The 27,917-nt window shown below is 43.1% G+C and overlaps 1 protein-coding gene across 1 annotated transcript in view; it reads right to left on the minus strand.

Moving 5' to 3' along the window:
• Positions 1-27,917, minus strand: part of LOC138581135 (fer-1-like protein 4) — a 1,598,034-nt gene that overhangs the window by 1,182,763 nt on the left and 387,354 nt on the right. The window contains exon 11 of the mRNA XM_069652231.1: positions 22,218-22,302. Coding sequence (XP_069508332.1) covers positions 22,218-22,302 — 85 coding nt within the window. The remainder of the gene's footprint in view (positions 1-22,217; positions 22,303-27,917) is intronic.

Raw genomic sequence — 27,917 nt, forward strand, 5'->3', positions numbered from 1 at the left:
TTCATTGACCTACATACCGCTTTTGATTCTGTTTCCCGCCCCTTACTAGTGACAAAACTTGTAAGAGATAGTTGTCCACCAGACCTCCTTGATATCATCCATGCGTTTCATGGTGCAACGTCGATTCGGGTTAGACTTACCCTGGAGGGCCTGCTGTCAGCTCCAATCAAGACAGCTAGAGGCCTAAAACAAGGATGCATATTAGCCGTCGCAATTTTCAATTACTTTATCCATGATTTAAGCACCATCTTTTCGCAAACAGTTTCTGATGCCCCCATCTTAAAAGGTCAAAAAATAACAAACCTGAACTATGCTGATGATATAGTTCTCATTTCGAAAACTCCGAAGGGCCTTCAGAATCTGATTGATACTTTTAGCAAGTATTTACATGAGAACCAACTAATAGTTAATACCAAAAAAACACAGATTGTAGTTTATAATGCAAATCGTCTTCATAGATATAAGTTAAAGTGGTCAATAAATAATATACCACTAGAGATTGTCCCAACTTATACCTATCTAGGTGTTGACTTTGATGGCTCTATAAAATCTTGTAGTCAGGTCGAGCGCCTAGAGGCAAAGTTGTTCACGGCCATTTCTCAAACTAAAATAATATTACATACATTTTTGGTAAATTTACCATTAAACCGGCTATAACTTTTTGGACCATGAAAGCGATACCTTCTATCTTATACGGCGCGGAAACGCTATTGAACTGTAAAAACTTAAATTTAATTTTTGACACACTTGAAGGCAAATATTGGCGGGCAGTGCTTGCTTTGCCTAACTGTGTTCCTGGTTCTTGGCTGCACTACGAACTTGGTCTTATTTCAATGCAGGCAGTTTATACGTGGCGCTGCTGTATGCTCTTGCGTAAATGTGTCATGGCATCTTCCAAAACAAACACCCTTTTGATAATTGCTGACTATATGTTATCATCAGACAAGTCCTTTGTAAAACAATGGACAGATTTTTGTTTGGAATCCCTAGCGAGTGCAAATATATCGATTGATTTATTGACTTCCAATCCAGAGAAGTCAAGAAATCTGTTATTCCAACTCGACTGGCTTAAGACCCTTGAAAAAGTACCGTCAACCATGTAGGTTTCGGTTCTGGCCTAAACCAGTTAAAAGTCCAGAGGCTTATCTTCTGAAATCTCCATCGGCATCATTTAGAGCAGGTTTTTTAAGGGCTCGGTTTGATTTATGGCCGACCTACCTAGTTCAAGCAAGACGTAATTTGAGACCGCGAGCACTTACAATATGTAGATTCTGTAAGGATGCAACTACAACCGAGTCTCTTGAACACCTGGTCTGTCACTGTGTCCAACTTGTAACCCGTAGAGCACGGTACTTTTCAAAGGTGATTAGTACCTTAGTAACTATCGACCACGATATGCGTTGGTCGTTTTTATTGTGTTTTAACAATTATTCTGTTCAGATAGCTCTATTTAATTTCTTATCTGCGGTAAATTGGGATATTGATAAATGAGAAGAAGTGTTAATCTTAAGCAGCGTACACTTGACGCATTGACAATTAATTGCTATTGAATTTTTGGATAAAAATCTAGTTTTATGAATTGTCTAGCTGTGGATGGACTATAATCTAAAGCTTATGGTTAATCTGGTTGTAGATTGTTATCTGTTTACTGCTTTATTGCTATTGCTATAGCTACAACTTGTTTTATGTATTATGCTTTGGTCTTTTGGCTTTTTTGAGTTTGTACATCGCATATGAATGTAATAATGAATTGTTGTATATTTTTTTTTAAAACTGTTTAACTTTGTATATTGAAAAGTTGTTTATAACAGCTAAATCAATTAAAAAAAAATATATATATATATAAACGTAAATTGAGCCTCTAGGGAACGAGCGCAAGCCCTATGCCTCCCTCTGGAATAGCCTCCCTGCTGCCCTCCGTCTTGAGCCTGATCGTCTTAAGTTCCAGAAACTCCTCAAGACCTTCCTCTTCTCCTCTTCCTTCTCTCTCCCTCTACCCTGTTAACCTAGCTCTCTGCTCTTTCCCTCTCTCCCTCTTCTTCCTTACAGCTTGCTGACTGGCCACCTGGTTCACCTCAGAGTCCCACAGGTCCCGGGCATCCCCACCAGTCCTCTCTCGCACTTGCCTCAGGACACTGCACCCCACCCACCCTCATTGCACACTTGAGAAATAACCCATGAGAGTGGCTCTCTCTGCACTTACCCCAGTCTCTACCGACTGGGTGAACTTGGACCTCCCCCTCCCTGTGACCGCCTGTGCACTTGCACAATCTGAATGCACTGTGCCTGAAGATCATCTGTCCTCCCTTGTCCTCGCCCATAGTTGCACTTGGTAAAACTGCAGAATCGTCGTCAGGCCTATTTGCTGTGTCTCAACTGTTAAATGTATTATATGCACTTACTCTGCCTGTGCAGACGATTATCGTCTCAGAATTTCAAGGGCTCTGAGCGACTGTTGTTTTTCCCCATGTTTCCCACCCTCCTTGAGTGTTTTGAAACACTTGCCTGAGTATAGGCGTTTTATAAATAAACATTACCATTACCAAGAGGAAACAACACTGATCTGATGAGATCCCAAGCAGATCTGGAGGGAAGGCAATCTAATTGTTGGTAGGGTGACAACTGCACTCGCATTTCTAGAGCTATGCTGTTTGTTGTGAATCTGCCCTATCTACACTTGAAGCATAGTCCACTAAGGGGTGTGGGGGGCATGAATGTAGAAATATCTAGCACTTTATGAAAGGAAATCCTATTAATCCTAAATAGCGTATCTCGGTGCTGGTGGAGGATCATCATCTGATGCCTGTAAATGCGGATTGTTGTTTTCTGAGATGTTCTTATCATACGTAAAGCCTGTTTTAGAAGACTTTTGTTTGTAAGTGTGCATTTTGTTCGTGCATTTTTATATATATGTGTGTATTTCCACACTCTGTAGGGACACCCCTACTCGCATAGCACTCGTCGGCGCCAAGATTAATCATACATCCAGAAAAATTAAGCCATCACCCCGTGATTCGCCGTTTTCAATTCTCCTTTTATGATCTTCTTTAAAAGGACTCTGACAGACTGAAAAGACGCATTTCACCCACACTGGCTTCCTCAGCATTGCTAGAGCCTTGTGCACCACCACAGTAAATGCAACTATGTGAACAATAAGTCCATCTTTCATGTTGATTCACACAAACCCCTCTGTGCTACCTCATAAATCTGGCTGTCATCTTAGAATGGACCTTTGCATAGAGTGCACATCCATTTTACTTTCTGTGTGATGCATAATTTGATGTCAGTAACATAACAATGTAATTTAACATGTTTTCACATCCTACTTCATTGTTTGCATGCATACAAAAAGGGAAGGAGAGGTTATGTATTATAAACAATTTCTAATCTCGCAATAGGACGCTTAGTATTTCACAACCATCTGAGCATTGAAGGGCACATTTACAGTATAAAAGGCATCATGCCAGTTTCATATCATAAATACAAAGTGCCTAAAACTTTTACACTCCAGGCAGCACTATGGCGTATTGCACGAATACATTCTATTTGTGATGCACTCCAGCTGCCTTATGACTTTTTCAAAGAACTTATATTCACTATGAAGTGCACGGTGCTTGCCTCACTCATGGGCTTGTTCTCAACATAAAATGCAGCGTACAATATTGCAACTTCTTGTCATATCAAAGGTATAACGTACATAGTGTTTGTTCTCACTAAAGGCTTTAAAATGCATATATTCAATGTAAAATGCATTATGTATGTAGGGGTAGGAGGATTGCAGGCGGGACAGAGTTCCTGGAGGGTGGCGGCATGGTAGGGGTGTGACCCCCCCCATTGAAAAGAAATGGGTTGAATTCAGGTCGACCTAAAGTGCATGAACAAAATGCAAACTTTCAAATAAAGGCTTTGAAAACACGTAGAACCATGATCATAACATAAGAGCGCGGAAGTGGTTGCAGAAGTGGTCTGCTGTATCTCCTGCGATGTGTGGACCCGGTCTTTTTACCATTTCAACTGTTTTTGGAGGCAGGCCACAGGGAGGCAGACTCTTTGCAAACTTTGCTATAAGCTCATTTGCCGTGCAGAGCGGAAGTGGTTACAGAAGTGGTCTGCTATGGTACGCTGCGGTCGCGAGGCCACAAATGTGTTTGCGACTCTGCTTCTGTGCTTTTCTTTTCCTTCATCCACAACAGCTCACCTTTTTGTTGGACGTCAGTGAGTTTTTATTATATTACTAACTGTGAATTCTGCTGAAGACTAATTTAAATGAACGTTTATTCATTATTAAGTAACGCTATGAAACCCGCTTTGTGGTGCTTTGAAACAGAATTCTGTTATATAAAGCGCCTTACAAATGCTCAATAAAATAAACACGCAGGCTGCGTTAAGATTAGACTGTGCACATAAACTAATGGCTATGCTGAAAAAAATCGCTGACAGAAACATTTGTTAAAATTCCTTCTATTGTTGACACCATTGGCACGGATCAGAGATTACCTAATTGTTCTGTAGGTGACTTACTTGTGATGCCCTCCCTGATGGACACCTCTACATTAAATATGGCATCATCAAACGGGGGCTCTTTGGATTTTTATGCTTTAGATGGCTCTCCATTAATGACAAATGTTGAGGGCTCTCCAAAAAATCGTCAGATCTCTTTCTTCAGGGTTATGCTTTATCCCGGATACACATTTATCTCGATCGCCATCTTTGTTTATGTCTGAATCTTTGAAACCTGAGGTGGTAATTGGGTCACCAATGGATTTATCTTTTCTGCCCTGACCCCTAAATGTAGGTGCGCAAGGGATGATGGGCACATCTCTGTATGAATTACCAAATACCCCAGGAGCCGCTCTTCATGTCCTAAACTTTACCTTAGGTCACTTGGCCAAATCTTGTCAGGACATTGCAGATGAATTTCGTGAACAACGAAGTACAATTAATCAAATGGCAGCCAAATTTTCTTTTTTGGAAGGGCTGTTACTGGTTCAAAATTCCCCTCTACCACTAAATGATGCTGAGAGACCATGTGAGACAAATGAGCCCTCTAATGGAGTACGACCCTTGCTTTCTCCAGTTTCGGTCCCATCATATGATTCAGTGCAGCAAATGTCACTTGAGAAGGTTTGTTCTGAAATTGTGAACTTGGTAACAAAAGTAAGTCAGTCTTTGGACCCAAAACCACAGGAAAATGTGGCAAAGCTTATGGAAGTGCGGGTTTCCACCATTACTCTCAAGTCGAGGGACATAGCTACAAATACAGTTGCTGTGCCATATTTCACTGAAAACAAATCTAAAAACATGACAAATCCTCTGAAACAGAGAAATAAGGGATCTCAACAATTCTTGAGGAACTTGAGGCATGGTGTAACGTTAAGTCCTACTCAGGAAGAGCCTAGTGTCCTATTACTTGAGAATTCTGGATCCTGAAAGCAAAATGGCTCAAATCAGATACAGGTGGCTGTTGCTAAACCAGTGTTATCAGCTAGGAAAGTTAAAACTAAAACCGGTGTCCGACCACACTGTACTCTTACGAGGAACTGTCTCCCCCTTGGCGTCCTTGATAAATGAAATAGAAATTGATTCTAATAAAGTGCATCAGTTCAATCTAGCTCATTTATTTGTGTTTCATCACTGGTGAAACTGAAACCATTAGCCACGATTTTTTTTCCCCACGGGGATCTGGTGTCCTAAAAGGAACAATCTAAAGGTGACTACTGCTCCACAAAAGGAAAGTCAGATCTCGGAAGAAGTACCACGGTCCGGACAAAGAATATTGAGCCCTTGCGATCCTGACTTGAAGACAACAGCGATGTTGGCTTTGCCTGGATCAAGGAACTGTACTTTAGAAAAACATGTTAACTTTACTCCTGCTTTTACCACAATAGAGGAGAAACGAAAGACATTATCTGAACTACTTCCAGTACTTGATTCAGAGGCTGAAATGCCAAATATACAAACTTCTATTATTATTAGAGTTATTTATTGAATGGACACACTCTTAAGTTTCCACAGAATAGGGCCCAGGGCTCTTACTCTTTGCGCCATACAACTAGGGTGCAAAATTGGAAGGGAAATGTCAAGTCACAAGTTTGTGATTTAACTCAGAGAAATCAGCTAAATATCAAGAAGGGTAAGAAAGGTCTGGTGGGTCCTGTCACCTTTTCGGATGATCATATTGTATATCTTATTTATAGTATCATACAGTGGCAAATGCCAACTGTTAATAATAACACAATCAAGGTTCCAAAATTCAATTAAAAAAGTCCATTAAAATATGCTCAAAGGCAAAACATAGTATAAAATGCAACATCAAATTCATTAAACATTACAATCGCCAAGCAATTCCCGTAACTCAAGACAGTAATTCTAATGTGGCCCCTATTTTCCACCACAAAATAGTAATGTAAATGATGCTAGCCTCGCAGTTACCCCTCATAAACATAACCCACAGTTCAGCATCAGTATGAGGTCCCAGGAGCCGAGTGGCTGACAAAGCCTTCCACCGTAAATTACTAATAGAATTGCATGAAAAAAACAGATGATTAACAGTCTCCAATTTAGATTCCCCACACAACCGACAAAACCTGTTATCTCTCTGTATCTTAAACCAAGCACCAACTATCTCCAGTGTTTTCGCAGTGTTAAAATGTTGTTTGAGGCCGTCCCATACCAAATTATTACCCACAAAGGGAGATGCCCGTTCCTGCACATATTCCAAGAATGCAGTGGTGTTATTCTTCGTGCAAGGTCAGTTATCAACTGCTCTTTGACAGTACTGAGCAGGATAGATTTCATGTTTTTTGAAGATGTTAAGAGATGCTTCTATGATGGGATCTGGCGCTAAGACCAGCCATTTCTTTGCGATAGTACCACGTCTCACTAAATAACTAGAGGCCATCAGGCTTGCTCGTGTTGCAAGCACCTCCCGCATCATCTCCTTAATATTGTATATGCAAGCATTAGCGATCTTCCAGTAGGTAGAGAGATAACCAAGATGAGCCTTGATGTGTATAGCGTCCACCTCCAATTCGAGATAGACCATTTTGATAGTGGTCCATGGTGCAAGTCTCAGCAGTCTCCTGAGTATAGTTCGTTCCAATCCAGACATTTCCGATAGTCTGGAAAGAACCCAGGTTTCAGCCCCAAATAAAATGATGGGTAAGATCTTAAGTTGGTACAGGCACAAAACAGTGCCTTGATCTAGAAACCCCCATACTTGTGAACAGTGGACCTAATGTTACTGGTGATCAGTGAAGACCTCAACCTGATCTGATCCAAATTCTGCTCTCCGCTTAGCTTACAATCCAGGAGAACACCCAGATATTTATACTTCATAACGACTTCAACTGGTGCCCCCTCCAATCCAATAGATTTAACCCTCCTATGATCAGGACTAAAAACCATAATTTTGGTTTTAGAAATGTTCACCACACGGGAGTTCAAATCAGAATAGACCTTCAGGAGAGACAGTGATGACTGCAAAGCCACGGGCGTGAGGTCCATCCGAACGAGATCATCTGTGTACCCCATCTACTGCAGGGGTGTGGTGCCAAGCTTAGTGCGGATGGAGATAGAATTCAGGATGGCTCCTCCCAAATCAGAGAGATATAAATTAAACAAAACTGGTGCCAAATTGCACCCCTGTTTAAGGCCGTTCTTGGTAGAAATCCATCTCGAAGTCCCACGAAACTGGTCAAGACGAACCCTAACCCCAGTGCCCTCATGCAGATAAATAATAATTTTCAATAGACAGAGGGAATGTTCTAGCTGTGTAGTTTTGTCCAGAGCCTGCTCCGATCGACAGCACTGAAGTCAATAAAGACCGTACATACTGGGAGTTTGCGTATCATCCATGCCTGTTGAGGTTGTGCAGTCAAAAAGTCAAAAAAATAAAGTCGAAAGACAAAAATGTCAAACAAAATGTCCAAAAAAAAAGTCAAATGTTTTATTTTTTTATTTATATGTATTTTTTGGGTTTAGTAAGTAAAAAAAAAGGGGTAAAATAAAAAAATAGATAAAAAGGGGGGTTGGTGGTGGGAACCCCCCATTTCGAATAAAAAACGTAATGAAAAAGAAATTCGACTTTTTTTTCGATTTTTTTTTTTTTTTTTTTTTTTTTTTTTTTTTTTTTTTTTTTTTTTTTTTTTTTTTTTTTGTTTTCTTTTTTTTTATATTTTGACTTTCGACATTATTGTTTTCGATGTAATGACTATAAACCCCTGTTGAACAAAGGTGACCAAGGCTAAGCTGTTATCTATAGTGCTAGTGCATCTTTGAATTCATGTTTGATTTAGGGGAATGATGTTGTTTAGCTCTACCCAATCCTCGAGCTCACTAAGTAAAACACGGACAAAGATCTTTGCAGAGGCATCTAACATGGCCAATAAGCAATAGTTACGGGGTCCTCGTGGCTACCTCCGTTAAGTACCGGGATAATTATGCTGTCCCACCAGAAGGATGGTATTATTTGGGTAGCCCAACAGCGGGATCAGTCTTAATAAGTGAATTATAAATCCTGTCAGGGCCGGGATCCCTCAAAGCTTTACAGGCCGTAATGATACAGCAAATGTCAGTCTGGCTTTTTGTGAATGACCAGTTTTCAACATTCACCCCCATTATAGAGTCCAACACTGCTTTATTTGCAAATATCTGCTCAAGGTGGACTATGCAGGAGGCAACAGGAACACCATTGATAGCTTTATCCCTACCATTAACGATCTTCCAAAACAGACCAGCATTGTGTGTTAAGGACGAGTGTGGACTAAGGGGCGCCATCGAGAGCAGTCCACTTTGGACGATTGTCATTTTAGCCATTGTCGGGAATTGTTTTACTCACTTTCACCCTATATGCATGTTCTAACGGGTTTATTACCAATCTGGCTAAACTTCGAAGTTCGCTCCCTAGTGCTCTCCTTTTTTCATCACTGACAGCTTTGTCAAAGGCGTGGCGATGTGTTTTTCCTAATTCGGCCAATCCCTGCCCTTTTCCCAACAGCGGGCTCAACTATGGAACAAGACTTAAATATCCCCATGCAGTCCTCAAAATGAACCATGATCTTCATAGCATCCCCACTAGAAAGTTCACCATACATGGCAAAAACGTCAGAAGGGAATGTGTTCAATTTATATTGTGCCACCAGCGAGGCCTTGCCAATATTGCCATCACTCCAAGTTATCTGATTTAATGTGGAGTTAACATTCAGACGGCCCGTAGTTACTGGATCCGGTTGATTCATCCGAAGCTCAGGCATGCCACAAGAGGATAATGGTCACTCTTGTGGTGCTGGCAGACACATAGATCAGTGATCAGTGAAGAGGAATTAGCAACAACGATATAGTCGGGGGTGTGGCTTGAGCAGCCATGGAGTAGGACGTGCTTCCCGTGTAGCTCCGGAGGATCCGACAGATCCGTAAAAACTACCTTTGAAAGTGCGCCATTGGTTCCAGAATTGATCACACACGCACAGGAACGTATGCTCTGCCCATTGTATAAAGATCGAGAGAATCGTAAGCGGGAGTCTGGAGGAATTGCTCGACGAACGACGGCGGCAGTTCGGTCCATTGTCACACAAGATGACCGACAACAAAGGAAACGAGACTGGGGTACCCGAAGAGGACGAATAGAGGCGGCGGCCACGGGGAAAGAACGACAATGGCGAGGTGAAGACGGAACAAAACCCCTGGGGGCTGTGGGCCTTGGTTGTGGAAGCCTGGGTGCTGGCCCGGACGACAGGGGCCCGAGGGCAGCAGAGGTGTGAAAATGCAGGCCGCACCACGTCAAGCACAAGAAGCGCTCGCTCGGCAGTGATCAGCAACCAGCAGCGGTGAGAGGAGGCGGATGTCGTGACTGCCTGGAGATCACCACAACAGTCGGTAAAGAGCGGAAATTACGGTTGGGGAGACACTCAGACGCTAGGGAGACCCAACGAAGACCGGAAAATGGCGGCGCGAGGGGCCGTGGGTAAGAATAAGAACAAACAACCCACAATGGATATTTTCGCGAAAACACAACAGTCTCCTGCGGCCATTGCAACCAAAGGCCCGATGGCACAAGCTGAGGGCGCCACAGCGGCGGATAATTATCAGATTTTAGAAGCCATTACGGAGCTGAAGAAATCGTGGGGGGTTGCGATGTTGGACCTACGCACTTCCCTGGAAGCTAAAATTTAAGCAGTGGGCATTGAAGTCTCCCTGCTGAGACAAGATGTCAGGGGACTGGCGGAACGCACAAGCAGCCTGGAGGGTGCGGTGAAATCTAACACGGACACCAGCACCAACAATGCAAAGGAGATCCATGTCCTTAAGCAACAGGTGGCCAACTTGGAGTCTCAAGCAGAAGAAGCAGAAGGGAGAGCGAGGAGAAACAATATTAACGTGGTGGGTTTGCCGGAAGGTGAGGAAGGCCAGGACCAGACCGATTACATCGAGAACTTACTCCTACAAGGAATCAGGGCCGGTACACTCTCGCAGGGATTTGCAGTGGAGCGCGCACATAGAGCCCTCATGAGGAAGCCGAGACTTGGGGCCTCTCCACGAGCGATAATTGCCAAAATACTGAACTACAAAGACCACGAGAAAATATTGGAGTATTTTCGGAAAGGCGGAACAATTGAGAGGGCCTCGAGCACTATCACTATGCTGGTCCAAAGGCAGCGGTACAGCTATGTAACTATCAAAAGGAGGCTGCGGGCAGCTGGGATAAAATATATGCTGCTGTACCCTGCAAAATTGAAGGTCGTGCATAAGAGCAAAATGCATTTTTTAACACTCCGGAAGAAGCGACAATATGGCTGGATCTGCAGGGCTGCCCGGATCAAGACACGGAAGAGACACAAAATGGACGTGAAAAGTGACTCAGATACGGTATGCATACTGCTATGGCGGCGAGCGAACATCCCAAGGGCGCCTAGGTGAATGCTGAGAACGATGGGCCCGGCTGTAGGAGGCTGATATTCGATTACATATTGCTGATTGTGAGAGACTTGATGGACTGGAATATAGTGGCGGTTACATATAATTGTATGGCAATGTGTAGTTATTCGATGTGCTATTGGAGCGGCAGGGCGGAAGTACCCTACCCCTCGAAATTATAGTTGTAGTTGTAGTAGGTTGGCCACTAGGGCAGCCTCACCGTGCGGAGCAGCTAGATGCAGGGGAGCCTGAGATCCAGGGATGGAGCTGGGCAACAGTTGGGGGGGGGGGGGGAGTGTTGGGGAAGGGATGGGAGGCGGGGGGAGAGGGAGCAGGAAGTTTGGTGTATTTTTGGTTAAAGGGGTTTTAGAATGGGATACGAGCCTATATGGATTGGATTGGAACTCAAAGTTAAACGGCACCTGGGGGGGAGGAAATGGGATCATACCAGGCCATGGGGGACCTTAAATTACTAACATGGAATGTGCGGCGCTTAATAGCTATTTAAAAAGGAACAAGGTTATGCTGTATCTGCGCAGGCAGAAAATAGATATTGCATTGCTGCAGGAAACCCAACCCACACGTGAGAGGATGGACATGATTGCGGGAAAATGGAAGGGGGTGTTGGTGGGCTCATCGTACTCGGCCTACGCAAACGGAGTACTTATATGGGTGGCGCCACATGTCCCGATTCAGCGGTTACAAGTGGTGGCTGAGACAGACGGGAGGATGGTTATGCTGAGGGGATTGGTAGAGAGCAGGGAGATAGGTATTGTTAACACTTACGCCCCGAACCAGAACACAGCGGCATACATTAGGACACTGAGTGCGAACCTGAGCGTGTGTGTGGGAAGCGTGGTGATCTTGGGAGGGGACTTCAACTGCGTATCGAAACCGAGGGTGGATAGATCGGACGGGAAATTGGATAGACCGGCCTCTGCGGCCAGGGCGCTACAGACACTGCTTGATGACTTTGGGTTGGAAGATGCATAGAGAGTGTGGCACCCTGGGGAAAGGCAATATTCGCATTATTCGGCCCCACAGCAGTTATCAACGAGGCTGGACTATGTCTTCGCATCACCTGAAATGATAGCGGAGATGGCACACAGAGTACAGGGCCAGGGTCCTCTCGGACCACTCGCCCCTGATTTTTACATGGCAATACTGCCCCCCGAGGGCGAGGATCCCGACATGGCGCCTACGAGCGGAGGCGTTGAGAGACCCCTTCCTTATAGAGGATTTGTGGGAGGAGATAGTAAACTATTTCGAAACCAACACTGGGAGTGTGTACTCGGCGGGGACATTATGGGAGGCCTTTAAAGTTGTCATGAGTGGGGCAGCCATGGCGAAATCCAAGGGCCTACAGGGTGGGGTTTCGGCTGAACTGGGGGAGACGGAAGCAAAATTGGAAGAGGCCTTAAAAGCCGGTGCCGATACAGCGGAGAAACTAGATTTGATACTTAAGCTACAGTAAAAATGTGCGGAATAAGTTGTGTAACCTTAATTATAAAAAGTACATAGAGAGACAGCATGCGGGAGGTGATAAACCGGGGAGACTTTTGGCGTGGTTATATAAGAGCGAGACCCCCAGAGCTACAATTAGAACTATAGAGAGGGAAGATGGTAGCGTAGAGGACATCCAGGAGGGAGTTAATCAAGCGTTTGTGGATTATTATAAAGTGTTATACAGGGAAGATGGGGAAAGTAACCATGTAATGATAGAGGAAACGCTTGAGGACATGGGGCTGCCCAAGCTAAGCGAGGAAGAAAGAGAGGAATTGGACTTACCCTGAAAGAACTGGGGGAGGTGGTGAGGCAGTTGCCCACTAGTAAGATCCTGGGGACGGATGGGCTCCCAAGCGAATTTTATAAGGTGTATATATAGAAGAGGTCCTCCCTCCGCTGCTAGAAATGATAAACGAAGCATTCGAGATGGGCCGCTTGCCGGAGTCACAAAGAGGCTGTCATAGTACTTCTCCCTAAACCAAATAAATCTAGTCGCAGCTGTGGTTCCTTTAGACCTGTGTCAATGCTGAACCAAGACGGCAAGATATTAACTGCAGTCTTGGCGAATTAGCAAATTAATTATCCGGATCAAACGGGCTATGTCCCCCATAGAAACATCACCAATAATCATAGGCGACTCCGGAGAATCATTGAGTTTGGCAGTGGAAGTGATAAGGAAATGGCAATCGTGTCTTTGGACGCGATCAAGGCCTTTGACTCCGTCAAGTGGGCGTGGCTGCTGGCGGCCCTGAAACACTATGGGTTAGGGCCTGGCTATGTAAGGTGGGCGAAGATTTTTTATAGCGAACCGCTGGCTAGAGTTAAGACAGGATCTGTTATATCAGAGAGGTGGCAGCTTAGCAGGGGGACTAGGCAAGGATGCCCGTGGTCCCCTATGCTCTACATACTGGCCCTGGAACCTCTCGCGATCTATCTTAGGCAACAATATGACACCATAGGCATCGAGGTGAACGGGGAGCGGCATTTGATCTCCCTATATGCGGACGACATGCTGCTGTATGTGCGGTTTCCAGAGGAGAACCTCCAGTACATCTTGGAAGTGCTTGGGAGATACGCTGGGCTATCTGGCATAGCGGTGAACCCCCAGAAGTCTAGCCTGTTCCCGTTGGGGGGGTATATAGGGGTTCCAGCGGAGAGGTTACCGGTTTTACAAGAACCGTGGGCGGTTAGTACTTTTCGGTACCTTGGGATAGACATATATCACACCGTTGGGGAGGAACATAGGTGTAATACAGAGGTGGAAATCCAAAAAATTGAGAAATGCATGCGGTTTTGGGCGAAGCTGACTTTGGCGATGATGGGGCGGGGAGCGATGCTAAAGATGGTGGTCCTGCCGAGGCTCCTACATTACTTCGGGAATATACCGTACCAGATTCCTAGGTTTTTTTTTACCAAACGGAATAGCATATGTAGGGACTTTCTGTGGCATGGCACGCGAAACAGAGTGGCGCTATGGAAGCTTCAGAACTTCCATGACAAAGGGGGAATAAATCTGCCCAACTATGAGGCGTACTATGTGGCGAGCCAGTTGCGGTATGTTGCCAAATGGCTATCTGATGAAGAGACCTCTGAACATGGGTTGTTTGGGCGTGACTTTGCACCTTTTTATCTGAAAGAAGTTATGTGGACACCCAGAGCAGAAATGGAGGGGCGCCCTAAAATGATGCTACTAGGGTAGAAGGTGTAGCGCAGGGCATGCCAAATGATGGGGGACCCGTCCCCATGCTCGCCGCAGATGCCATTGGTTGTATTGACAGGGGCAGACGCTCAGCTGCGACTGATACTCCGGACCCACTGGGAACTGGCTGGGGTGGCAACGATGGGGGATATTTGGCAGGAGGGCTCTAGTATTACTTTTGAGGAGCTGCAGGAAGTAGCTGGGTTGCACGAAGGCCAGTACATTATGTACCACAGAATGGTACAGAGGATTAAGAGAACATGGCCTGAAACTGTGCTGGAGGAAGAATTGGACGCCACCATAGACGTGATATATGATATAGCTGAAGGGGGTCATGAGATTTCCAGACTGTATGAGATGTTGATGTCTAAAGTGGGGAAGGAGGTCACGCAGTTGAGAATGGACTGGGAAACGGAGGTTGGGGCCCAAATGGGAGATGGGATGTGGGAACGGGTGCAAGGGTATCATAAGAAGGTGTCTAGAAATGCGAGGCTGAAACAGATACAGCTGTACATAACACACAGGGCTTATATGACGCCTTGGAGGATATCGAGGTTCGAGAATGCAGGTCGACAAGCATGCCCCAAGTGTGACGAAGAGAACGCGGGCATGGTGCATATGTTCTGGTCATGCCCGATCATAGAGAGGTTCTGGAGAGGAGTAAAAGAGAAACTAGAGGGAAGAGGGGTCAAGATAGTAGTGGATACGGTGTGGGCCTCTCTGCTGGGTGGGTTCCCCAGACCACAGAAACTCAGGCATGTAAGCAAACTAAGGGACCTGGCTTATGTGCTTGCAAAAAGGATTGCCATGGGATGGAAGTCATGCCATGTGCCGAGGATAGAGGTGTGGTGGAAAGACTTGCAAAAATGGGCAGAAGCCGAAACCATGGCATCGCAAGAAGCGTGTAGCAATGGGGGAAGGAGGAGAATGAGTGCCTGATGGCCTGGAAATCACCGATAGCCGGACTGTTTGGGTCATTAGACGACCCGGCTGAGCCTGTAGAGGAGGAGATCGAACCACAGGGTGTGGAAACTGAAGGTTCAGTGCAATAGACTCGTAAGTGGGGTGGGGTAGAGGGAGTAGTGGTTAGGAATTTTAAAAAAGTGTATTGAAACAGTTGGAACATGCACTGTTTGTTGGGTTTTATTGTTTGTTTGTTTGTAAAATGTATTCAAAACTTAAAAAAAAAAAAAAAAAAAAACGATATAGTCCAAGGTGCTATACCCCTAGGTGTATACCCCTAGGTCCCACACAAGGGAATTTTGGAGGATCATCTGAGGGGTAAGCCCCATTAGCCATCGAGAAGCCTGCCGAGTACAGCAAAGTAGACCAGCTGATTCCTCGTTTGCTGTTCTCAGATGGGCCACTACCTTTAACAGTGAAGGGCCAAAGTTCCATGTCCTGCTAACTTTGCTGATCAAGCTTGGGTATTTTTGCTTCGAAAGTCCCCACAAATCAAAACTTTGATGTCCCCAGGGGAATTGGCCTCCACTCCCATAATCACTGCTGAATGACTACTTTTATATGGGAGATCATAGATGTTGATGATGAGAACATCCCAACTTATACCAAAAGGGAGATCCTCAGGGAAGACCACCCTACCAACCAACACGTTCGCACAGGAAGATGGGACCCCAATAAATCCAAGAAGATTTCTCATCCCCAGGGTGAGGCCCCCCTTCGGTCGTCCCTTGGGCCCATATTGTATATCTGAAACAGGTATTTACGGATCGGGACTTTCCACCCTTAAATCGTTCTCATATCATGGCAGTCTTCTCAGAAATTCCAAACCTCTGTTTGATATCTTCTGGAGATTTGGCCCGGGTGAAATTTGTGGGTAAAACAAAATTCGATCAGGTTAAGTTATATTTCTACTCATGAATGATTAGAAATGTGGTTCTGTCAGAGTTGGTTTCTCTTCTTTCACTGGGTTATGATGTGATGCAAAATATAACTAAAAATAAGCATATTAGTGGGTCTTTTGTAGCCCAAATGTGTCTACTCAATTGCAACCATTGGAAGTGGTGCAGCGTTATCCATTAAATATAAGCATAGGCTCAAATGCTAAGTGCGTCAAGTATCTGATCAGAACAGCGTGCGTTACTCTTATGTTTGGAACTCTATATTAACTGCCCTACATGGGGGCAGATCTGGCATTCTAGATTTGATTGAAAGAGCCTGTTCTACTTGGCCTCATGGAATTGTAGGGGTCACACTTTTTTGTTAAAAGAATATGAGTCTCTAAAGCTACACTCCCTTTTGTGTCTACAGGAAACATGGCCAACGACGGTGCCTTTGGTGGACGGTTTCACCGTTCTGCCTGTGAATGCCACACAGGGTCCCCGGGTATGCCCATCGGGGGGCCTTATGTGTGCACTTAAGAATGATATGGGTCTAGCAATGAATAAAGTTGAAACAAATGGAAAATACATACAACTGGTAAGGCTTATCCATACCCATGGTCAAGTCTCAGGGGCAGTATTGTGCTGTATCTTTAATGTATATTTTACCCCTAAATTGGGGATTAGGCATCCTTTTTACATGCTTTGTCTGATCTTTTGTCTGATTTATTGGAGGAAGCTGATAGTGCTTTGGTTATTGTCGGGACATTAATAGCAAGTTTTTAGACCCTTGTTGTTATTTGTTTAAAGTAAGATCTAATGCATCACGAGTGGCAAAGGATAGAGGGTCTCTTATTAGAACAGAGCTGAAAAGTTGGGACTTAACTTTGTTGAATAGTAATATAGCGGGCGATAAGCCCCCTCATTTTACATGGACAAATAGTTTGGCAAAGTCTACCTTAGATAATTTTTTTGTCTCTGATGATATAAACCGGAGATGTTCTAATCTTGCCGTAACAAATATGAACTCAAGTGACCATTGTTTGTTAGTCCTGTTTTTGGAGGTGGACATTGTTGAAATTGAGAAGCTAACTGCCAACATTGTTGTAGATGTCAATCCAAGAGATCATTCATTGGTTTTGAAACCTGGGCTAGCGGTGCGTTTTAACGAAAGTATATTGCAAATGGCTAAAACAGAAAAGGATATCTTGTTAAAATCATCACTTTATGATAGAACTGTCCAAAAAAATTACAACATTTTTATGTTCCAAAAGTGCTTTGAGACATTTAAATAAGGATATTACAATAAACAGTTCCGTCACTTCTTTCTAAGAGCAAGATTAAATCTACTATTGACCAACGAGATCCTGCACATTAGAGGACTGTCCATGTCCAATTCCTGCAGGCAATGCAAAAAGACAGAAGAAGTAGAATCAGTCCGCCACCTGACGTCCTGTCCGGCAACGGGAAACGTCAGAAAAAACTACTTCGCTTCGATTCTGGAGTCTCACTCTGACTGCGAGGAAATTACTTGGTGGCCTCGTTTGATAAGTGGTCAAAAAACTTCATGGGCTATTGCCACAATAAAAATTCTGCAAACTGCCTTACAAAAAATATAAAAAGAAAAAGAGCAGGAAGGTGGCGTGGAAACTGAGAAAAACTGAACAAATGTTTGACAACAATGCAACAACTTCAACGAACACTGACGCTTTTGTAAAACCAATAAATCTTGGTAAACACAAAAAAATAAAAAAAATAAATAAGGATATTACTCTCTATAATATGGAGGTTAAGGCTCTAAAACAAAATTATAAAAATTGGGTAAAAAAGTATTGCATCTGCTTACTTATGGCGGATGCTGAAGTCATGCTTGGACTGTTTATCCGAAAAGATGTGCGTGCCTTTTACAGGTTGGTCAGGAAACTCGCAGTTCAGAACTCACTCCAACTGCAGCTGATACAAGCACAGATCTGGGAGTGACAATAAATTATATAGTAGACCTGAGTTTAAGAAAGGGGGTCGAGCTTCGACTCATGTGGTCTGACTATATGACTGTTGAATGTGACGTGGTTCAGATGCTTATTAAAAAAAAGCAAATCCTCAAACGCTCCAGGCCCAGATGGACTAACAAATGCAAAACTAAAATCTAATGTTAACTTATGGCCCGCTATTTTGTGGGGTCTGTTTCAGAATATTTTGAGGGAAAGCTTGCTGCCGGTATCTTGAAAAAAAGCCTTGATTGATGTTAATTTTAAAAATGGTGGCAGGCAATTCCCTAAAAACTACCGCCAAATATCACTTTTGGATGCCTCAAGTAACATTTTTGGGGCATTAATTTTAAGGGAATTGCAGCAGTGAGCATCTGCGGTAGGGTGCCTAGATACATTTCAATCAGGCTTTAGACCGGCAATGAGCACAGCCCACAATTGTTTTATTGTTCACGTTATGCGGACTCAAGCCAAACAGCAAAAAAGAGTCCTTTACTGTGCTTTTATAGACGTTACGCAGGACTTGGCCTGTAAAAAACAGGGCGATACTCTAGTCTAGGCAAAATTATATAAGTTAGGTTGTCCAAGTGGTATCATTAGTATGCTGATCGCATTCCATTCAAACACTGAAGTCAAGGTTCACCTAGATCCTAGAGGCAATTCAACTGGGTGGATTAAAACCTATTGTTTACGCCAAGGTTGTGTTTTAGCACCTTTTTTTAAAATGTATATATAAATGACCTTGGTGATATTTTTGGAAAAGTATAATCCACCCAAACAGATGATGTTGTTTTGTTCTCTCTAACTCACATAGGTTTACAAAGAGCACTGACGGCTACAAATGCTTATTTTTTATCTTTTAACCTGCATCTAAATGTACATAAGTCGAAGATTTTAATGATAAATTAGAGAAAAATAAGGAATTTACATTTAATTGGATTTGGATAAAGTACATTTGGAAGTGGTCCAAATTTATATTTGTGAGTTGTAATTACCGCAAACAGAACGAAGCAAAATGATTTGTACATCATAAGAAAGAAAATTAGGATGAATGCTTCAGTGATGGCAGTGTTTGACAGGAAATGTTGAGGTGTTTCTGCAATCCCTTTGGTCAAATTTTATCACCAAAAGGCAGTGGCTTGTTTGCTTTACGGTGCTGAAACAGGCCTGTTGATACATTTTTGGGAAAAGTTTGAAGCATTCTTATGTAAAAGGGTTCTAACTTTACCACAATGGATCCCAATATCAGTGGTTAAGACACAAGGTGGGTTTAATCTCATGTAGATTGGAAAAGATACCAATTGTTGAGATCTCATTTATCGCCTCCAGAAAAATCGGCACTCTCTGAATTGGTTCAAAAGTCCTGCAAGGTTTTGACTTGAGTGGTATCTTTTACCAACTAAATCCTTAGGTGCTTATGACATCACAGAGGAGGATCTTATTACCTCTCCAAAGAGAGTAAGAAAAGCAATCTTTGAATTTGATTGGATAAGAAATCGGGCCTTAACTATGGATTACCATAGTTTCATGAAATTAAAGCCTACAATGTTCTACCTTTTTTATTTTACAAAAGCACCCATCTAGAAAATATAGACAAGATATGTTGTGTTTTAAACTAAACTTACTCTATACCAGAGAGGTAAGGGGTGCTAGGGCAAAAATGTTGAGGAATGGTCATGCTTGTAGGTTTTGTGATAATGAAGTAGAGACACTTTTCCATCTTGTGATTGTTTGTGAAGTCCTGTCTGAACTATGTTATGAATGTTTTGGTAGGTTTGTTTATGATGAATGTTTTTTAAAGTCACAGCATATCTGGTTGAGAATTTTAAATAGTAATGAAATTTCATTGAATATTGCAATTTTTTATTTTTGGGAAAATATTTTAAAATGAACTATTGATTATATGTGCAAAGGTTTTTTGTGCTCATGAATCTTATATTCTAATGATGTTGTTTTAGATTAACTTGTTTATATTGTACCTAATAATTTTTAAATGTTATTGCAAAGGTTTGTTATAAACTATATACAATTAATTAAATAAATAAACAATATAAGAGCCCGGAATTACACAGTTAAAGTGAGTTTATTTAAACAGACTACTGATAGCAAGCAGCAGAGATGATCTTTCTAAGAGTGGCGTGTAAAAGAGGAATTCTTACTCAAAAGATTTAACTCCTGGAGATTTGCAGTAGCCGCTTGGGGAAGAGGCAGAGCCCCGGTGGAGCAGGACCAAGGTTTATTTTTATTGTTATACATCAATTTATTGGTGACTTATATGTTGCCCATCATGGGACAAGCTAGTCTATGGCACACACGGTTAAAAGAGAGGGAAAGGGGGAGAACAATGGGAAAGAAAGACACATTAAATCATGAATTTTCATAGCAATTAACATCACATTGTAGGTGATTTATTTAGCTAACTGGCCTTTGTATCCAAAACCAGATTCGCTCAGCCAATGGTGAAGCATATTTTACATTTAAGTACACTGGGCCTCATCACGAGTTGGGTGGTATACCGGCAGTATTCCCGCTGGGATACTGCCCGCACTAATAGCGTTACCGCCAACTGGTCCGGCGCTATTAGCGCAGGAACAAGGGTTGGGCGGTAACTGTAATTTCCCATTCCCCTTTGCGCCCGAAAATGGGAATTTTTATGGCGCGTTTACCCCCAGCTACGGTACTCCACACTCGAGATTGGGCGGACCCTTAAATGGGGCGGTAGTAGCATAACCGCCGCATTTAAAGGCTACCGCCCAACTCGTGATGAGGCCGACTCTCTGAACAACTAAATGTTTGATTGAATAATTCAATTTTGATGGCTTTTCTGAATTTCAGATACTTTTTCCCAGATATTAGCATTAATGGTAGGATATTCCAAAGTTTGTGTCTCACCAAATATAGTGTTTGTGTCCGTGTTAACTCAGAAGAGCATGGTGTGGCACTATGTAGTATTTGCATTTTACCATACACAATCTTCTCTTTGGTTAATCAAAGGCTTTTGGCTGTATTGTATTTTTCTATTTTGTGGTGCAAGTGTTCAGAACCTTTGCCGCGGTAGACCACCATAGGGTTTTAACAGTTATTATCTGTTCCACAGGGAGTGGAGTTCTTTGAGTCTCAGTAGATATGGTCCCTCAGTTTGAATCCCAGTATTAGTCGTGATGCGCCGTTTAGCTATAGTTGAAGTTGGTGGTGGACTACGTTCTTGGGTAAGCCCATGAAGTCAAATCCCAATAACACTAGAACCCTGGTGACATCCACCTTGTGTGGCATCTTCAACAGTGACGGGATCCATCTGAGTTGTTAATGCGTTTCCTAAGCCACTGAGTTGCATAGGGAATTAGTTACTTAATCTTTTATAACACGCTCAATACCGGAGACCACTCTCTAAGCGTGGGAGCAGGACTCGAGCCTGTGTTGCTCTACATTGTCTTGCTTCTAAAACAATTGTGGGTTAGTTTGCTGTCAACTATAACACTTAGTCTTTTGCAGCTTTTATTTGAGAAGACAGTGTCCCCATTGTTTGTGGCCACAAGAAAGATAAAGCGTGGGAGTTGGTCTTACCTGTAGAAAAGGTTTCTGTCTTGATGGCAGTCGAGTTACCAATGCCATTATTGTTTGGGTTGAGAGCTATGTGGGAGTCATCAATGTAAATTGGAATGATTTTGTGATTGATTCTATAAGTGGTGCCAACAGTTTCATATATACATTTAAAAATAGAGAGTGTTGCTCCTTGCAGTGCCACAAATGTGATTTTCAAACTGCTTGGCCTTAAATTCTCAAACCAACTTGAGACGTTTGCTCCTAAGAGCTTGGCCATCCACCCCCCCCCCCCCCCGCCCCCATAGAACTATACAACCATTGCAACACAAGTGTACACAGTTGATCATATCACATTAAGGCAGGGGCTACATTCTTGGTTACTGGAAACATTAGAAAGCAAGGAGCAAGCATCGTCAGCGAGCTACAACACAGGGCACTACATTTTAATGTGTCCATTTCCAGAAGTAACTCACATGCATTCCATCATTAATGTATTCATCTTGCCCACCTGCTCATTGGTTCATCAACCTGCATTTCTGTGAATCATAGAGTAGGTACACTAGTTTCACAACCACACCTGAAGCATCAAGGATCTGGGCACTAGACCAGAGACCTTTTTAGATCATTATTGCATGCCAATTGATCTACTGCTATAGTTTGATTTTACATTTGGGGGGGATTATAGTTCTGCCATAGCAAATACATGTATCAGTGTACATACAGTACCTGGCTGACTGTACACCGTCCCAACGTCAATTTTGAAACGTCCAATGCGGGTTCCCATGAAAGGGATTGTTTTCGAATGCATCACCTAAAAATTAGAGAAATAGCCTTTTGTGACATGTTTTCAACTATAGAACCTTAAAACGACATCAGTAAACAGAGACTTTGATATGGGACCCAGGGTGGGTACCTGCAAAAAAAAGTGACAAAACGACCTGAGACACTGGGTGCTGATGACAATAGTTTGCTCTCTGTAAAAGTGGCGACTAGTGTGACTACTTACTAGGACCAAACACTGTCAGACTCCTAGAATGGTGACTGTGTGTGTCAGCAGATGAAACTAACATCATTGACAGTGTTCATATCTTGGAAGGGATATAAAGAGTGTGCAGTGATGTAGGAAATCTATAATAATAGAATTTAGTATTCACTGTGTGGGTTAACATAAGTGTAACAAGTGGTACGAGATGGAGGGCAGAATGAGAGGATGAGTGGTCCAACACACAGAAAGCATTGAGGAACCCTAGGATCAATTTAGCACATTACCTTAGATTTTTCAAACAGTGTGATAAGGCAGGGAGTGTTGGAGTTCAGACTGAGGAGGAAAATCATTCACATAGAAGCTGTGTTTTCCTATACAAATCAATGGTGCATCCTGGTCTGGAAAATTCTCTTTAGTTCTAAAGGCCACTGCCTCAAAACAAGGACGATTACAAAATGTCTGCAAATGAGCTGCCAAGTTCAGAATCAGATATGTAATAAAAAATGTGATAAAAACAGATGCTAAGGCTTAAGTCTGCATAAAGTGAGAGAGAGACTACATATGAGGAAGAGACTACAATATTCGAGGAGCCCTAAATACCTCGCAGGGGTGAGCACATTCAAGCCAATGTTTTCCTTCAGAATGAGAAGCCAGGATGTATAATTGTCTAGGAGCTTCGAATAACAGCATAAGACTGTCCTTGTGTTAAATTACGAGGCAGCTATCCACTCCGGTGCTCCTCAATTTACATTAGAAAGCTCAGCCAAATTATCCCCAACACACACAGAAACTGCACATAAGCCTCCAATCATGTTTATTTGTACTACAACCAGATGCTAAGATAAAACAGGCATCTCACACAACACACAACATGTTAAAATGTGAGCTACCATCCATCAATCATTCCTCCGAGTCTTTGAATACATGCTGATCAGTGTGGGATTAGCCAAAAACACTATGCATACATGCAGTTAGTTTCTACTCCGAATAAGACGTAGATTTATATATAGTACACAAGGCACACCAAATATCACTTTCTAAATCCATGCTACAATACTGGTGACCCGTCATGAATCTGGGGGCCTCTAGTGGTGTGCACCACACACACAACAAAACAGCCCTGAAACACTCTGGACCTGTCAGTACCCACTTAGCAGTAAGTGACACAACCCCTTCACAAAATCAGCCCCCACACCTGCCATGCTTAGACCATACATAATCAGAGATATCAAGCCATCTCCTCCCCAAAGAAAGTATTTTATGCAGCTCTGAAGATTTTGAAATACGGGCACTGTCCCTTTTATAAAACTAAAGTCAGTGAGTAAAGGAGAATCTGTAGATAGGGAATCGATTTCCCTTGACATGGCAGGTGAACCCTCAGTTAGATTTATATGCCATAGCAACTGCTTGGATTACTATGTTACTCAGTGGGTTCGCTCAGACATCGAAGGCACTTTGCATTTTTCCCCATAACTTGTCGGGCAGCCCAGCTCACTTTATGTTCCTGTCATGCTCACGTAGCGAGCACACACACACAGCATAGATACACTAGCGTTTCCAACAGCAACTATAGCGCAGTGTAACAGAGTAATGCCATGTTCAGGTCCCGGAAATGCTAAGGCAGAGAGCACTAACTGGAAACTTGCAGAGAATTTAAAAGTCTTTCTTTCTCCTTACATATAGGCAAAACACCCAGGGAGAACGGATGCCAGCTCCATGTAATTTCCACATCGGGGAGACTACATCAAGAGTATAAGGCTGTGCATGAAGGCAAAAGAGGAATCTAAGATTTCAGACCAAATCTTTAAAGATTTGCTCTAGATCTAAGATAGTACATCAGACGCAGGTGAACCAATTGGGTTGAGACAAAGAGGACCCTGAGATCATTCACCTCCACAGTGGATGATCCTCACAGTCCAACCCAAAGGGAGGGGTCGCCAGGCTAATTAAGCGCAGACATTTAGTCAAGCGGTGTGGGAGAGAAGTTGGTGACAAGTGTTTGGAGGAGGTTGGAGGGAGAGGACCGAGTTTGGTCATGGTGGATGGAAGGATTTTGCAGCAGGTTGGAAATTACAGGGGGGACATCAAGAGGTGGAAGAAGGGGAGAATCAAGAGGTAGTGGTGGCAAGGGAACATCAAGAGGATGTGGCAGATGAATATCAGGAGGTGGAAGGAGGAGAGAATCGAGAGCTGATGATGGGAAGTGACATTAGGGGGAGGTAGCAGATAAAACATTAGGGGGAGGTAGCAGATAAAACATTAGGGGGAGGTAATAGAAGAACATCAGGGGGGAGTGGTTGTGTAAAACCAAAAGGAGGTGGAAGACGAACGTCAGACGAAAGGTGAGAGAACCTATCCAATCAGAGTAGAAAGGGCAAGCTTTCCCCAAGGCAGAGGATAGGAGTGAGAGCCATATCTGAGGGGGTCATGCCCATGTGTTGTGACGATGAGAAGGATAAACACTGGGAGCAGGGAGGGGGTGAAGTGGGTAACAGCACCATAAGGCAGGGAGGTGATGGAAAATTTACTAATGAGCACCCCTCTAAAAACTCAAGGGAGGCAATATTATGTTGCCTCAGAGGTCAAATTGAAGAAAGCAGAAGAGGCCCCAAGAGGAGCTGAGGAGAAACGACTTTGAGAGGAGAGCAAAGAAGAATAGAATGGGAAGTGCTTTAAAACCAGGGCTGTGACCCACAGTGAACAGACCAGGAGAGGAATAAAGAAAAGGGGGTGTGCTATCCCCGAGAAGAACAGAGAAATAAGGTGCCTGAAATCCTAAAGCCTGACCTGAGGCAGCAAAGATCCCTGTTTTAAAGAAAGGGAAAACATTGTTTGGTCACTTTTTTAGAACGGCATTTCTGCTGTTTTAGGTTATGAGAAACAAAAGAGGTGATCGCTCGATGGTTAAGAATTAATCTTAAACTCTGGCATTGCCCTGGGCAATTCCCCAGACGATCGTTCTTCGCCTGTCAAGCCACTACAAAAGGGGAAGGACAATATGCAAATCAGGCTTGGTGCCACCCCAAAAGGGGCAGTCCGGCCTGAACTGCTTGGTCACATCCCTTCTGCTCGAGACCACAAGCATCCCAAGATATGTTTGGGCCTTATTGGACCTCATCAGTGAGGATTAGCTTGGGTCTCTAGGCCCAGCAGGCACGGTCTAGGCATACCCGTCCCACTCGGGGGACTAAGCCTGATTTGCATATGGTCTTTCCTCTTTCTGTAACGGCTTGGCAGGCTAAAGAACAAAAGTTTGGAGGCGTGCCCAGAGCTGCGCCAGAGGTTAAGATTAATTCTAAACCTTCCAGCCATCACCCCTTTTGTTTTGCCTTAGGCTATAAGAAGACTTATTTCGATTTTTTGCTTCACCTAAGAGTGCCTGGTTTGTTGTTTTGGCCACATTGTGTCAAATTCCCCAAAATAAAGAAACGTAGCCTAACCCCCACGTCTGTCTTAGCCCAAGTGTTGATCCATGACACACTTGTGCCAAATTATCCCTGTCTTTCAACTGGCAGTATTACTGATGCAAACTATTTTAACACCTCTTTGTAAACAATTCAACACAATCTAAAAAATTAAGAAACCTGGCTGTGCCAGAATTTCGTGACCACTCACCAGACCCCAGAAGAACTTAAATTCAATATGAAGGAATTCACAAAACATTGCTGTATTTCTCTGAACAATCTTTGTCAAAATATCATAACTAAAGACAAAGACCAACGTTATCCCTATTGCTTTTCTGTAACTACAATACCCGTTCCAAGGTTTAAATGACTTACAGCAAAAAGGCAATCATCACCCCAACATGAGAAAAACTCCGAAAAATTGCTCCCCTATCCTACGTCTCACAAATCAAAAAACATAATATTGATGTACAGCTGTAGGCATTTTTAGAAATTCAAAAGATTCTCAAACAATTTAATTCAGGATTCTGCTCCTGGAACAAGACATGCGCACGTCACTCACACAGCAAAAGTATTCAGTCTACCCTCCTGGCCACCCCTAACCAAACTGTATACACAATACAGGAAACATGGCTGCATGAATCTGTGCACCACAGCACAAGCTACATGCCATATCATGCAACGCAGCACACACATACTACACAATACACCCCACAATACCTCAAAAACGCATTGCATTCAACATGCCTTTCCCATAATACACACATGCAGCGATTGTCCTACCAAATCATGTACAACCTTTACTATGCCATTGCCATTCCACAGTTCAACCACAACTTCATTCACCATGCTTGAGCAAACTATCCCTTTCATCAAACAAACAGAACGCCCAACAGCAAAGCACACAACACCTGACAAACACATGCAAATTAATGTTCCCCGCTCACTACCCACACTAGCTATGAACACCCAGCAGCCTGCAACTTCATTCCCTGATTCTCACTAAAGCACCACAATCCCAAGGAAAGGCTCTTCTAACCAAACTTGCAAGACACTTCTATCAACGACTAGTACTTTGAGTTTGCTGATATTCCTCGAATACTAGGATTTCAAGTTCCTTTGGCAACTCTGATTATCTGCTTTTCTGCTAGTTCCAGAAACGTTGTCTGATACTTAGGCCATGGTTTTCTCTCTTGTAGCCCGCCTGTGTGCCTTCTAAGATAGTGCTCGTATAGCTCCTGTCTTCGGTTGTATACGAATTGTTTGAATGACAATTGACCGAAAGACAATTGGCTTCTGCACAATTGACCAAATTTAAAAGGTTAATTAGGATATATATGCAGGGGGAAATCCCCACTAACCGTGCACCCAATCCGAACCCCTCACCTAATCCACTTATATTATTATAACCCCATCCCATTATATAAATAAAAATAATAAAACGGTCAATTGTACAGAAGGTCAATTGGACCACTGTAATACGGTCACTTGTGTCATTTGGTCAATTGTACTCAAACAATTCAGGTAATACCCCTGTCTTCTGCCTCTATCTACAGTTTTTGCATGCTGCTTCTATTCTCTGCCTCTCCTTTATCTCATTTTTCTAGCCTCCTTGGTTTTCTGACTTCATGACAAGTCGGTCCACTATTGTTCCTCATTTCTAGATCTGTATATAGTATGAACCTGGGGCGATTCTCCATTAGAGATCAGATACGGTACGACTTGTGTTGCTTCTCTCTAGTACATTATAGTCTCATCTAACCCAGTATATGGTGCACAGCTTCACCTTACACTAAATACAACAGTCTCATCAGCATGTTGGCTGTATTGTATGATGATTGTTAAGATGATAGTCTGTCGACATCATCAGCATGTTGGCTGTATTGTATGATGATTGTTAAGATGATAGTCTGTCGACATCGGACCCAAGGGCTTTCTCTGATCTCCCAGGAGACCCCCTATTGCAATACAGCTTTTATTCTCATCAATTGTGTTACCTAGTATATTTTGCTTGTCTTCTTTTTCTTCCTAGGACTT

This window comes from Ambystoma mexicanum, chromosome 3p, assembly GCF_040938575.1.
Source record: "Ambystoma mexicanum isolate Mex_15411 chromosome 3p, UKY_AmexF1_1, whole genome shotgun sequence".
Classification (NCBI taxonomy): domain Eukaryota; kingdom Metazoa; phylum Chordata; class Amphibia; order Caudata; family Ambystomatidae; genus Ambystoma; species Ambystoma mexicanum.